The sequence below is a fragment of the Pongo pygmaeus genome, chromosome 2, assembly GCF_028885625.2.
Source record: "Pongo pygmaeus isolate AG05252 chromosome 2, NHGRI_mPonPyg2-v2.0_pri, whole genome shotgun sequence".
Classification (NCBI taxonomy): domain Eukaryota; kingdom Metazoa; phylum Chordata; class Mammalia; order Primates; family Hominidae; genus Pongo; species Pongo pygmaeus.
Window position 1 is genome coordinate 96,482,404 of NC_085930.1, and position 14,160 is coordinate 96,496,563.

The 14,160-nt window shown below is 46.0% G+C and overlaps 1 protein-coding gene across 5 annotated transcripts in view; it reads left to right on the plus strand.

Moving 5' to 3' along the window:
- ARHGEF3 (Rho guanine nucleotide exchange factor 3) overlaps positions 1 to 14,160 on the plus strand; it is a 349,765-nt gene that overhangs the window by 44,113 nt on the left and 291,492 nt on the right. For 3 of the 5 annotated variants that reach the window (XM_054482009.2, XM_054482010.2, XM_054482008.2), the window contains exon 2: positions 106 to 194. The exons of the other annotated variants lie outside the window; for them this stretch is intronic. In XM_054482009.2, the coding sequence (XP_054337984.1) occupies positions 133 to 194 (62 nt within the window). In that variant the 5' untranslated portion in view covers positions 106 to 132. The remainder of the gene's footprint in view (positions 1 to 105; positions 195 to 14,160) is intronic. 5 annotated transcript variants of the gene reach the window in all.

Here is a 14,160-nt window from a genome sequence, read left to right on the forward strand (position 1 = left end):
GGTAACCCTTGATACATTCCCCTTGTATTTAATGCAGCTCTTTGTGTGTTTATAACATAAATGTACCTAGATGATAAATGTTGGTTGTTTTGCTTTTTAAAAAAGGAGACCTGAGCCTGCCATACTGAGTCTATGGACAGTTCCACAGCAATGAATCAATGCAGCTGTAGAGGAATGGAAGAAAACAAGGAAAGGTAAAAATAATTAAATAACCTAAATAATTAAAAATTTAAAAATTCCTGCAGGCAACAATTAAATGCAATGGAGGGCTTCCTTTAAGCCTACATAAGTCAGTAGAGGCCATCAAGAATGTGGAGATAGTGCTAGGCATGGTGTCTCATGCCTATAATCCCGGCACTTTGCAATGCTGAGGTGAGAGAGGATCACTTGAGCCCAGGAGTTCGAGACCAGCCTGGGTAACATAGTGAGACCTCATTTCTACTAAAAATAAAAAAAAATTAGCCAGGCATGGTGATGTGTGCCTGTAGTCCCAGCTACTTGGGAGGCTGAGGCGGGAGGATTGTTTGAGTCCAGCAGGTTGAGGTTGCACTGAGCCATGATCACACCATTATACTGTAGCCTGCGTGACAGAGTGAGACCTTGTCAAAAAAAAAAAAAAAAAAGAATTTGGAGATAGCAAAATTTCACGTATTTTCTTCCACATCTCTAATTTCTTACTAGAGATGTTTCTTTCACATCTCTGCCAGAGGAGGAATGCCATTCAGTATGAAGGGATTTTTCTAAGACTTAGAAGGAAGTGTTGGTATAAGTAGGACCAATGTGATATAGAATTAAATATTTATTTCAAACTATGGACATTCATTCCAAAACACTGTGCGCCATGCTCGGATGTGTTGTGCCAGCATTTGTGAGTGGCCAGTCCCCCAAGAGGAGGCAAAGGCAGACCCTGAGCTCTTGGCAGCTCCGTCTTCTCTTTGATTCACCATTTCTTTCTCCTTCTTATGCCTTTTTTTTAAGCCAGTTGTGGTAGTGTGTGCCTGTAGTCCCAGCTACTCAGGAGGCTGAGGCAAGAGGATTGCTTGAGCCTAGGAGTTTAAGGCTGAAGTGCACTACAATTGCACTGGTGAATAGCCACTACACTCCAGCCTGGGCAACACAGCAAGACTCCCATCTCTAAAATAAATAATTACATATAAATAATTAAAAACTTTTAATGTAATGTCAATAATTACAATTAATTTAATTTAATTTATTTATTTACTTTTCTTTGAGACAGAGTTTTTGCTCTGTTGCCCAGGCTAGAGTGCAATGGTACAATCTCAGCTCACTGCAACCTCCACCTCCTGGGTTCAAATGATTTTCCTTCCTCAGCCTCCCGAGTAGCTGAGATTACAGGTGTTCACCACCACACATGGCTAATTTTTGTATTTTTAGTAGAGATGAAATTTCACTATGTTGGCCAGGTTGGTTTCGAACTCTTGACCTCAGGTGATCTACCTACCTCAGCCTCCCAAAGTGCTGGGATTACAGGCGTGAGCCACCACGCCCAGCCTAAAATTAATTTTATTTATAAATAAATAAATACATTTTCCTTGTTAAAAATACAAATGAAATCCCCGTTGACTCCCATTTTCATTCCCAGCTCCTACCTCATCCCTGCCCTTCCCAGAAGTAACCACTGGGATCTACCTTGTACATTTTCTTCCATAACTTTGTTAGTTATCTAGATACATAGAACAAAAGTCACTCTTTTCTTTCTTCCTTTTTTTTTCTGTTTTTAAATATGTACTGTCATACTATGCTTGTTAGCCTATTTTGTAGCCCTTTTATAAATTCAATAATATGTCCTAAAATGTTTTCAAGACATATGTTAATCTACATTTTTTTTTTTTACTGCAGCCAGGTGAATAGTATATCCACATACGAGGATCCAACTGTTTATTGGGCCATTTCCCTGATGGTGGTGGTTAGCTTCGTTCTGTTTGTTGCCCTTATGGTAGTGCTGTGATGTGCTTTCTGGTATGTTCCACCTGAGCACATGGGCAAGAGTTCTCTAGGGAGGTTGCCGGGGATTAGAGTTGCTGGGTCATCCTGTGTATGCCTGTAAGGTCTGAAACATCACCAGTTCGTTCTCCAAAGGGCACTGCTTGTCACCTGGGCACCAGATCTCCTATTTGCCCACCATCTTGCCATGCCTCAGGTCTTCGGCTTTTTAATTTTGCTAGTCTTTTGGGTGAATGATTGTGTCTGTCTGTGGTTGTAATTTCCTCTGCCTCCTCTGAACTCTGAGGATGTTCATCTTCTCAGGACTGTGTTGCCTAGCTTCATCTCCTGATGGTGCCATAAGCCTCTGTCCCCACAGGGACCCATCCACCTATCCAGAGTCCCAGGGCCCCAGGGCATCTGGGGAGCCTGGTCCTTCCCAGGAGTGGTTGCTACGTTGTTTTCTCTTCTGAGAAGCATCCAAGGAGTATACTTATACTCCCCCAGGAGAGTCCAGCCCAGGATCATCTGCTTCTCCTTCTAACCCTGAGGGATTTCAAAGAGCCCTCAGCTGGATTTCCCTACTTTTATATCCACCACTACCATCACTGATGCCATCAGCATTGGCAACAGTTTGAGTATTTACTATGTCGGCCTCTGCGTGGATCACTTGGCCTGTTTATCTCATTTAATTCTCACAATGGTCCTCTAAGGTAGGGAGTTGTGTTGTTTCTCCCCATTTTGTGGCCATTAGGTAACAGACAGAAACATATTCAAAACCAACCCAAAGAGTAAAAGGAAACCAGCAAAACTTTTCTCACCATGGAGCCCTGGTTTCTACCCAGTGCTGTCACTTGGAGTAACAGACAGACCCACATTTGTTGAGTGCTGAGTTCTGTTTAATGAGCATGGCTTTGGGGCCATCACGCCCTTGTTTGCAGTTGATTTGACCACACTCAGTTGTTATTCAGAATCTGTGATATTTCTAGGGGAGAGCAGAGTTGAAAGTGATGGCTTTGTCTCTGTCCAGTGTATGAACAGGGGCTCCTGCATATCACCAGTACCACTGTTCTTGGGTACAGTTAGGGATGGCAGCCTCACCCATGCCCATCCAAAATGTTTCTCTGCAAAGGGGTTCTACAGGTTGAGCATATTTGTCATGGGGAGTACATATACTTGCCTATGGGGAGTACATAAACTGAGCTGTGCAGGGAGAGGAAGTACTTCACTTGCGCTCCCTAGACCTAATCAGTCAACCTGCCCTAAAATGTTTAACTTTAGGTCTTATTCTAAGATCAAGAAATTGCAGACAGAGTGCAATTTCAAATGCCTTTCTCAGCCCCCATCTTCTTCTTATATATTTCAGAGACATAAAAATTTAGAGCCGGAAGAAATTCTAGATTCATTGTGTTTAACTCTGCATTACAGTTTTAAGCAGACAGACCTAGAGTGATGAAATGATTGCCAAGTTCATGCTCCCACGTCTCCAGGGTCTGGCTCTGACTCTTTCCACAACATCACAGCTACCTCTTGTGCAATTATTAGGAGACTGATCCTCTCTTCTTCCAAAACTGCCTCACATGATTCACCCACCTCAGCCTCCCAAAGTACTGATTCAGCGGGTAATATCTTGCAGAAAACTAGCCCATTGAATGATTAATTGATTTTTCATTCAGTGGGCATTGATTGAATACTATTGTATGCACAAGTGACAAAAAGATGGGTAAGATATGAATTCTTAGGGAATTCAGAGTCTGGCATCTGTGGGGGAGAGGTAGTTGCACACATCTGAGCAGTGGTTAAGTGGAAACTCATGAATCTACGTTGGTCAGTGGGGATAATAATAGTATCTCCCACAGCGGGTCATTGGGGATGTTCTGAGTTAATCATTGGAAAGCTCCTGGCATATGGTCAGTACCCAGTAAAGGCAGCAGTTTTTGTTTTTGTTTGCTTACTTTTAGTCACATATAGAGTGAAGAACCTAGAAAGACTTTTCTGTCAGGAGAATGATAGACTTATATTTCAGAAATGGTAATCAGTAAACACAATTTATCATCTTACATGTATTTATCTTTTTAGTGTCTCTCTCACCTATTGGACTGCAAACCTCATGGGGCCAGGTCTCACCTCTCGTGTTCACCATTATTATACAGTTCACCTCATTACTGTGTGCTTGGCACACAGTAGGTACTTACTAATATTTCTAGACCAATGAGTAAAAGGGGTGGAGTAACAAGATAGGGTGGACCTAGGATCCTTGAGATGAGGTGCTGAGACAAAGCCGACCAGCTGAAAGGACCACAGATCAGCCTGGGCCAACCCCACTTCCTCAAGGACTGGGGCTCCCTGGAATCCCTGCCCACAGGCCATGCTTCCCTTTGTGAGATGCGGTTTTTTTCCTGTGATTTATGGGCAGTTTGTCTTTTAACCAAGTGACTTTATTGTGAGGAGAACTATTTGCATAGCATTTATTGACTGAGCCATAATTTCTTGCTGCTTCTACTTCTGGATGCTAACTTACATTTTAGGGGCCCAAGAGTATAGGATTTCTAGAAGATAAATACCCTGGAGAGTGCAGTTTTCTGTGGTCATCAGTGACTGCAGGCAGATAGTGCATTTCTATGCCTCAGCTTCCTCAGCTGTGTAGCAACAGAAGCAGAATTTCTGAACAGTTTCCTCAGGTGCAAAGGAGAGGATTTTGACGGGGAGAAGTCCTTGTCCTTCTTGTAAATTCTTCCTATGAATGGACCTATGGTGAAATGGTTGGATAGTAAGGACTTCACTTATGTTGGAGAAATGGAAAGGTTTAATTTAGGTCATTTATTCATTCATTCATTTGGTCAGTCAGTCAACAAACATCCCATTACTCAGTGGCCCTCAGCACTTTAGGAAAATGCTCAAACAAGGGATTAGGCGTTCCTTGCAGAGTCTCCAGGCACAGATTATATACATATATGTCTCTTTTTCCAAAATAACAATCTCCTCTGGCTTGCTCACCTGTTCCGTATGTGTTGAGCACCTCCTCCTTGCTGGTTCTGCTAGGCTTTACTCTCCTGGAGGGAAGGGCCTTGTCTGGTGCAGTGACACCTGACATCTGGCCCAGGCCCTGCCTGTGTGTGGCTCAGGTGGACTGAATTGGCTAGAAAACAGAGTGATTTGTAGATGGCAACATGAAGGACTTGACCCAGAATTGCGATTTGCCCCAGCGCCGCAGGCAGTTTTCATGCTGCAGGGTTAGGCTGGTTTGTATAGTGCTCGAAGCCCTCCCCATTAGACATGGTGGTTTCGCTGCTTGCTCTTAGCTGCTCTCTTCTCCTTGATCCACTTATCAGCTCCCATCTTGGCATTAGGCCAGGGCTGTTTTGGTCACTGATTTTTAGTAGCTCTTTGTTCACTGTCCAAAAGGCTGTTTGGGACCTGCTCTGTTGCCCCCACCCTCCGGAGGTTTAGCTGCTGACCTTGAGAAGCCAGAAGCCCAACAGAAGGGAGAGCAAGAGCCCGAGGTTTGCAGACTCCCCTGACCTTGGGCTCTGTGACCCTGGGCAAGGCGACATCTCTCTAAGGTGTCTTCTTGGAGATCCCATCAGCATTCCCAGAGTCTGCTACTTAGAATATGGTTTCTTCCTTACATGATTAGGTATGGCAGGGAAAAAGTGGGGTTTGTTGTCAAATTTGTTTGGCCAGTGCTGGCTTAACCTCAGTTAAATGGGGACCTTTTTGCAGACCTCATCAGAGCCTATAAAGTGTCACTGTGCATGCAGAGGTCTCTTAAGGGAGGGCAGCTCCCTACATCTGCTACTGTAGAGATCACCCCAGGGATGTGCTGGATTGGGTCTTTGAGCCTTCACCCAGTCCTTCAACTATGTGATCAGGACAATGAGGTAAGTAGATTGTTTTTTTTTTTTTTGAGGCGGAGTTTCGCTCTTGTTGTCCAAGCTGGGGTGCAATGGCATGATCTCTGCTCACTGCAACCTCTGCTCCTGGGTTCAAGTGATTCTCCTGCCTCAGCCTACTGAGTAGCTGTGATTACAGGCATGTACCACCACGCCCAGCTAATTTTGTATTTTTAGTAGAGACGGGGTTTCTCCATGTTGGTCAGGCTGGTCTTGAACTCCCGACCTCAGGTGATCTGCCTGCCTCGGCCTCCCAAAGTGGTGGGATTGCAGGCGTGAGCCACCACGCCCGGCCCAAGTAGATGTTATTTACAGATGAGGAACTGAGGCTTATGGAGGTGAAGGGCTGGGCTATGGTTCCGTAGCCAATGAGTGGAAGAGTTAAGCCCCAGATCTGGTCTCCTAAACCTCAGGTCCTATTTTGGGAGGTGTATGTGTGTGTGTTTGTGTGTGTGTGTGTGTGTGTGTGTGTGTGTGTGTGTGTGGTTTTCACCATTATCTGCCCTTGTAATGGCCAAAGGCATAGACTGGAACACATCTTGGAAGATTTGCTGCAAAGTCACTAAAAAAGCTCCTTGGTCCTCCAGTGAGCATGGCTAATCCTCTACACAGCAAATTATAATGCCTGCTTATTTGGGGCACCTCCTGAGGGGCTTTTTATATACATTGGCTCCAACCATCATCACAACCCAGTGAACAACACATATTGTTCACCTCCGTTTTACAGATGAGGAAAAAGAGTTCTAAAGTGCCTGCTCCAATGTCACAGGTAATTCTAGGGCTTAGGCTTAAACCTGTACCTTTGATTTTTTTTTTTTTTTTTGAGACAGGGTCTCGCTCTGTTGCCCGGGCTGGAGTGCAATGGCGTGATCTCGGCTCACTGCAACCTCCACCTCCCGGGTTCAAGCAATTCTCCTGCCTCAGCCTCCTGAGTAGCTGGGATTACAGGTGTGCGTCACCACACCTGGCTAATTTTTTTTGTATTTTTAGTAGAAAAAGTGTTTCACCATGTTGGCCAGGCTGATCTTGAACTCCTGGCCTCACGTGATCCACCTACCTCAGCCTCCCAAAGTGCTGGGATTACAGGTGTGAGCCAGTGTGCCCAGCCTAAACCTGCACCTTTGACACTCCCAGAGAAAGCCCTCAGCCTTCTCACCACCCTACTTGCTTCTTGACTGGCTGGGTCCTCCTTCTACTTGCTCCCTGCAGACCGGAGCACAGAGCCCCTCTGCAGAATGGGAGCAATTTCTGTGGCTGCTCCAAGGGTGGGAGTGGGCTTCATCCCAGGCAGTCCATTGAGGTGTGGAAGGGTGGGCATTGGGAGCCAATCAGCATGTTCCTAATGCCAGGCAGTCACCTTCTCATAGGGTGGCGCCGGTGACAAGGGGAACTGCCAGGAGGGTGTTAGGGGAGGAAGTGAGTATCCTGGCCCAGTTGTTGAAGTTTCCCAAGTCTCAGTTTGCCCATCTGTGAAAGGTGGATAACAGTGGTACTTAGTTCGTAGAGTTATGCAAGGATTCAGTGTGGTAAGAAATGCTTAGCTCTGTCACTGGGCATCTGGCCAATGTCTAGCATGTGGCATTAGTCTGTTATCAGTTCAAAAATCATTCTCCCACCAACTGCAGAGTCAAGGAGGAGGTCTCAGAATGCATGCCCTCTGCTTCTCTGTGACAATTTCTAACATAGGGTGATCACATTAAAAAATGCATTCTGTAGTTATTTGAGTACCTACTATGTACTAATCACTCTTTCGGGCATGCTGGGGGCTACAGTCAGACATGGACCTTGCCTTCAAGCAGCTTACAGTCTAGAAGGGGAGACTTCTAGAAAGACTTACAGTCTAGAAGGGGAGACTTAAGAAAGGCTTAAGGGCCTGGCAGTGTCTGGCACCTAGTGCACAATCGAGAAGTGTTTAAAGACACACATACCAGGCGGCCTCTGATGGGCACAGCACTCAGGTGGCACCATGTAGCACAACAGGCAGGAAAAGAATGTCTCTGAGGGGTTTTGCCTCTGGCCCACACTCATCTGGTGAAGAGGAAGCTCCCCCGGCCCTGTCTAGGTAGGGTAGATGGTGGCACCTAAAACAGCCGCTGTCCTCATGTGGTACCCTCACTGCGTGGAGACCATGTACATCATGTCAGTCTCCCTCCTGGGAAATCTGATAGAAAATTCCTGCCAGGTGAGAGTGTGACACTTTCTCTGGAGGTGAATCAACTTTTTCAACCCTCTTAACTCCTAGGGTTAAGAGAGCTGTGCAAGCTTGGGGTGGGAGGCATCCAAACCTCTTTTTTTTTTTTAAGAGACAGAGTCTCGCTCTGTCATCCAGGCTGGAGTGCAGTGGTGTGATCATGAATCACTGCAGCCTCAACCTCTTGGGCTCAAGTGATCCTTCTACCTCAGCCTCCTGAGTAGCTGGGACTACAGGCTTGCACCACCACACCTGGCCAATTAAAAAATTTTTTTGTATAGATGGACTCTCACTATGTTGTCCAGGCTGGTCTCAAACTCCTGAGCTCAAGTGATCCTTCTGCCTTGGCCTCCCAAAGAGCTGGAATTATAAGTGTGAACCACTGCGCCCTGCTTCCATCATTGTTAAAGTATCTTATGGGCTCACTAGGCTCATAAGGTACAGGTTATTGAGATACCTTAAGTGTTGGTTTTGTCTGGGGTATTCTGCTAGGGTGTGAATGGGGGGAGTCTTGAGAATTTTGTTCCCTAGGTGAGAGAAGAGCATGGGAACTTGAGTTAAGCCTTTCCCCAGGAGTGCTTCTGGGGCTTGAGCTGAAGGTGGCTTTTGTCCCACCTGTGTGCAGAGCCCAAGTAGGAGGAATCGTCTTCTCTAATGATGAGTATCTATCGAGGCTGTGTGCCAGGCACTGTGCTGGGCTCATGGATACACTGGTGAGTAGGACAGGCAGGGGCCCTGATTACAATCTAATAGAGTCCGTGCCCTGGAGGACTTTGCAGTCTGGCATAGGTTTTTCAGGGGCAGATGACTCAAGAGGGAGCAAAAACAAGGGTGATGGAAAGGAGCCCTGAATGGCTGGAGGGAGGCCTAGGTTCACGTCTGGCTTTAGGAGAGGGTTAGGGTAAGGGTTAGGGCAAATGAGTTTCTGAGAGGAAAAAGCTCAGACTTGTAGCATCTGCCTACTTCTGTAAATACTCCCGCCATGGCCAGCTTCCACACACAGAGTCACTGAGATGTGTGCAATCACTCTTCCCGGTGTGTGCCAACTGCAGCAACCCACTGCATTAGGGCTAGAATCTAGCCACTCTGAGTGCAGTTTCCTCATCTCTGAAGTGAGCGGGTGGGACTAGGTCACATGAAATTCCTTGGTAAATCGTGGAGCATTGTGTCAATGTAAAGATGGTGATGGTTTTTCACAGCTCTGAAGTTTTATGACTAATACTGTCTCCTAACTCTTCTACTCAGGATCCAAATTCCCTCCATTGTTCCGAAACCCCTTTGACAGCTCTTTTCCTTTCCCTACCCATCTCGGCCCAGTCCTGGCTAAAGCACTGTATTTGATAATTTCATCTCTTTAGTCTCCTTCAATCCAGAACAGATCCCTCCTTTATTTTTGCCCTCCATGGCACTAGCGTTTTGAAGAGTCAGATCCACATTCTGTGTTTGTCTGGGTGTGTCTTTGCGGTGCCATTTGCCTTGGTCCTCCAGTTCCATGAACTTCAAGTGAAGCCTCAAGGCTGGAGTCCAGGTACAGCATTTGCAGTGAGAGGCCCTCGTGGGTGACATCACTCCAACATCAGGATAACCCATGCTGGTGTTGCTCAGTTGACACCCTGGTGAAGGCATTAGCCTGCATTTGTTTTGTTTTAGATCGGATTGAGATATTACATTGACCATAATTCTAACAACTATTAAGAAGGAGAAGCATTTGTAATAAAAAACTGCTCTTGGCCGGGCGCGGTGGCTCACGCCTGTAATCCCAGAACTTTGGGAGGCCGAGGCGGGAGGATCATGAGGTCAGGAGATCGAGACCATCCTGGCTGACGTGGTGAAACCCCGTCTCTACTAAAATACAAAAAATTAGCCGGGTGTGGTGGCGGGTGCCTGTAGTCCCAGCTACTTGGGAGGCTGAGGTGGGAGAATGGCCTGAACCCGGGAGGCAGTGCTTGCAGTGAGCCGAGATCGTGCCACTGCACTCCAGCCTGGGCAACAGAGCGAGACTCCGTCTCAAAAAAAAGAAAAAAACAAAATTGCTCTTACCCTACACAAGGTGGATTTTTTTTTTTGTTTTATTACAGAAATAAGCCATATACAGGTATAGCTCTGATTTTTTTTTTTTAAGATTGTCAAGTAAAATTGAATCTGTTTGCTATTGGCCTTCCAGGTATGGTGGCTAAGGGAGATATTTCAGAGACAGCCCCCTACTTTTTTTTTTTTAAATATCTTTCCTTCTTTTTGATAGATCCAGGTCAAATTGGAGTAGAGTGTAGGAAGCTTCAATATTCTGTTTATAACATTTAGGCAGGAAAGAAGATTTCTGCAAGGTTAGAATGTCATGGTGGAATGGGCACTTTGGGGAGTGGTGGGTTCCCAAGTGCTGTGTGCATGCAAGTGTAAGCATATACCTGTGTGTTGCTGTTTTCTCAAGGGAGTATGAAGGGTGCATTGGGGTGCCCAAAGCAGCATCAGATGTGACACAAAGAAACCAACCCCATGCCAATTTGGAGAAGGCATGATTTAAATTAAAGTCAGGAAGTCTATCTCGAGTGTCTACTCAGTGCCGGGGGCGTTGTTCTGGGTGCTGTGAATGGCACAGGCCGACTCTTATGAATCTTATAGTACAGGAGCACACAGACCTAAACAAGCCATTCCCAGGGCAGTGAGCATGTGACAGGGAAGTGTGAGGATCTGTAGTCCCTTTGGGGTTGGACCTAACATTCCCCGTGGGAAGTAGCAGACAGAAAATGGAAGCATCTGTGAGGGATAGCCAGGTAAAGAGCAAACCATGTGGAAGGGGCAGTGTGTGCCAAGGTCCAGAGTCCACAGAGATGTGATGTGCCAGAGCAAAGACAGCATCTCAGTGAGACTGGATCATGTCATATGACAGGGGCCTGGGAGGCCTCTGGGCTGGGAACACTGGGTCCTCTTGGCCTTGGTAGTAAAGGGCTTAGACTCTGTCCTAAGGGTCCCAAGAGGCCACTGAAGTGTTTTAAGTGGCCTCTTAAATCTGATTAAATCTGCATTTTGAGAAAAGATCTCTGGCTAGAGTGGGAAAAAGATGTGGAGGGAAGCAAAACTCAGGGCTAAGTAACCAGCTGGGGGTATTGTAGCCATCCAGGAGAGAGATGATGGAGGTCATAAATACCCGTTGAGAATAAGTGAGTGGATAGCTTGGATAACCAATGGAGAGAGGTGAACTCATGAAAAATATTTGGTGGTAGAACTGAGAGTGGATCTGCGGACTGAACAAATCCATCCATCCACCTATAAAACTAACATCTGTTGAGCCCCTTCTGTGCGTCTGGGACTGTGTTTGGGATAGGGATACTGCAGTGAATGAAGCGGATGTGGTGGTCCCTACCCTGATGGAGCTTACCTTCTGGTGAGAGAGACAGACCATAAACAGATGTGTGAAGTGGCATTAGCTGGTGGTGCATGCTATGAGGAAAGAGAGAGTGTGTGATAGGGTGAGCATAAGTGGGTGGAGTTTTACATAGAGACACAGGGAGAGCTTTTTTGAGAGAATAACATTCAACATAGACCTGAATGTTGAGAGAGCAAGCCCTGCAGTCTTCTTGAGGAAAATCATGGCAGGCATCAGGGACAGCATGTGCGAAGGCCCAGGGGCTTAGCTTGGACAAAGAATGGCATTCAGGTCAGTACAGATGTGGGTGATGAGACGGTCGTACATGTGGATCAGCCTGATCAGCCTGCTACTGCGAGTCATGTCTTGAAAGATAGGTCCTCTCTTCCTTTGTTGGCAAAGACAGGGTCCTCCTAGGCTTCCCCAGGTGACTGGACAGGGCAGTCTCGGGAGATTGGTTCCCAGTCACCAGAGATGGTTGAGCCTAGGCAAAATAAGTGCCTGGTTGGTAGTGTCTATGTTTGGGTACAGCTGTGAGTTTCAAGCATGCCACCAACATTCACACAAGTAGAGAAGAGGAAATGTGGCAGAGCACAAGAAGGAATATATTTCTGGAATAATCATTTGTGTTAGCTGGATCACCAGCATGTATTCATGCTTTTTTTTTGTATATAGGAAAGCTTTGATTAATAACTTTTTTTTTGAGACAAAAATGACATTCAGGTCAGTACAGATGTGGGTGATGAGATGGTCACACGTGTGGATCAGTCTGATCAGCCCTGCTATTGCAAGTCATGTCTTGAAAGACGGGTCCTCTCTTCCTTTGTTGGCAAAGACAGGGACCTCCTGGGCTTCCCCAGATGACTGGACAGGGCAGTCTCTGTTACCCAGGCTGGAGTGCAGGGGGGTGATCATAGCTCACTGCAGCCTCAAACTCCTGAGCTCAAGCAATCCCCCTGACTCAGCCTCTAGAGTAGCTAGGACTACAGGCACATGCCACCATGCCCGGCTAAATTTTTAAAATTTTTTTGTAGAAACAAGGTCTCACTGGGTTACCCAGGCTGATCTTGAACTCCTGGACTCAAGCAATCCTCCTGTCTCAGCCTCTCAAAGCGCTGGGATTGCAGGCTTGAGCCACCATGTCCGGACAACTTTTTTTATTCATGTTGATTAATATTATCTAGTTTTCCTATTTGCTCTAATAGTTTTGCAGATCTTATTTTATTATTACTATATTTTTGTAGGGAGGGATTTTTCCAGACATACAATTATATCATCTGCAAATTAATACAATTTTGTTTTCCCTTCCTTTCTAGTCAGTAGAAAGGATTTACTAATTGGATTGGTAAATGCTTCCTGAATAAATTTTTGTTTGTTTGTTTGTTTTTGTTTTGAGACGGCATCTTCCTCTGTCGCCAGGCTGGAGTGCAGTGGCACGATCTCAGCTCACTGCAACCTCTGCCTCCCAGGTTCAAGCGATTCCCCTGCCTCAGCCTCCCAAGTAGCTGGGATTACAGGCACGCGCCACCATGCCCGGCTAATTTTTTGTATTTTAGTAGAGATGGGGTTTCACCATGTTGGCCAAGACGGTCTCAATCTGACCTCATGATCTGCCTGCCTCAGCCTCCCAAAGTGCTGGGATTACAGGTGTGAGCCACCGCGCCTGGCCGCTTCCTGAATAATGTTAACTAGTGGTGGTATGTAGGGTCCTTCTTGCTTTGTACCCACTTCAGTGGGAGTGCGCTAATGTTTCCCTAGGAGATGTGATGCAGGCTTTCAGTGTGAGCTATATATCTCTTAAGGAAGTTTCATTCCATTCTTGTTTTGTTAAAAGGTTTCTTTTTTCAATCAGGAATATATGTTGGAATTTAACAAGATTGGCATCTAAGGAGACATCTGTTTTTGTTTTTTCTTTTGACTCTGTAATGAGATGAATTATATTGATAGATTTCCTAATGTTGACCCATCCTTTCATTCCTGGGGTGAACCACAGGTGTCTATGTTTGGTTACAGCTGTGCTTTTCAAACATGGAGCTACTTTCTGTCATTTAAATTAGTACTCCATGAAGATGTACTTGGTTTATCCTGTGGCTTAGAGTAATACTGACAGGATAGCTTTCCTTCTGTTTGAGGCATTGAAGCTGGAGGGAATGAACAAACCATTCATCCATTAGACCAACTTACATTGCAGAAGTATCTGCAAAATGCTGCTGGGTGGACAGCCGCCAGTATCCCTTATAACTAAGAGACTTAGGATTCTATGCAGTGGTTCTGCTAGGAAATGTTATTGCAAGTGACAGAAATGCAGTTCATTCAGGATCAAGCTGCATAGGGAATGTAATGGCTCACAGGAATGGAAGGTCCAACAGTAGATAGCCTCAGGCATGGTGGGATCCAGGGGCTCAGTGTGATTAGGTCTTGCTGTCACTCTGCCCTTCTCTTGGCTCTGCTTTCTTCTGTGTTGAAATCATTCTCAGGAAGGTTTCCTCCCTGTGATACCGGCAACTCCAGGCTAGCATTTGACTCCAGCTGTGGAGTGAAAGCTTATTCCCACTTGTTCCAGCAGAGCTTCCCGAGTAAACTCAGATTTGTTCACAGCATAGGCCTTGTGCTCTCTCCTGGAACTCTGGAACTTGGGGGTGGAGGATGGAGTCAGCCTCATCAAACCCATGGATGGAGAGTGAGGGAGGGGTGGTCCCCCAATGGGAAGGCCAGGTGCTGTTACCCACACACAGGGAATTGGATGCTGGGTGGCAGACACCCCAGAT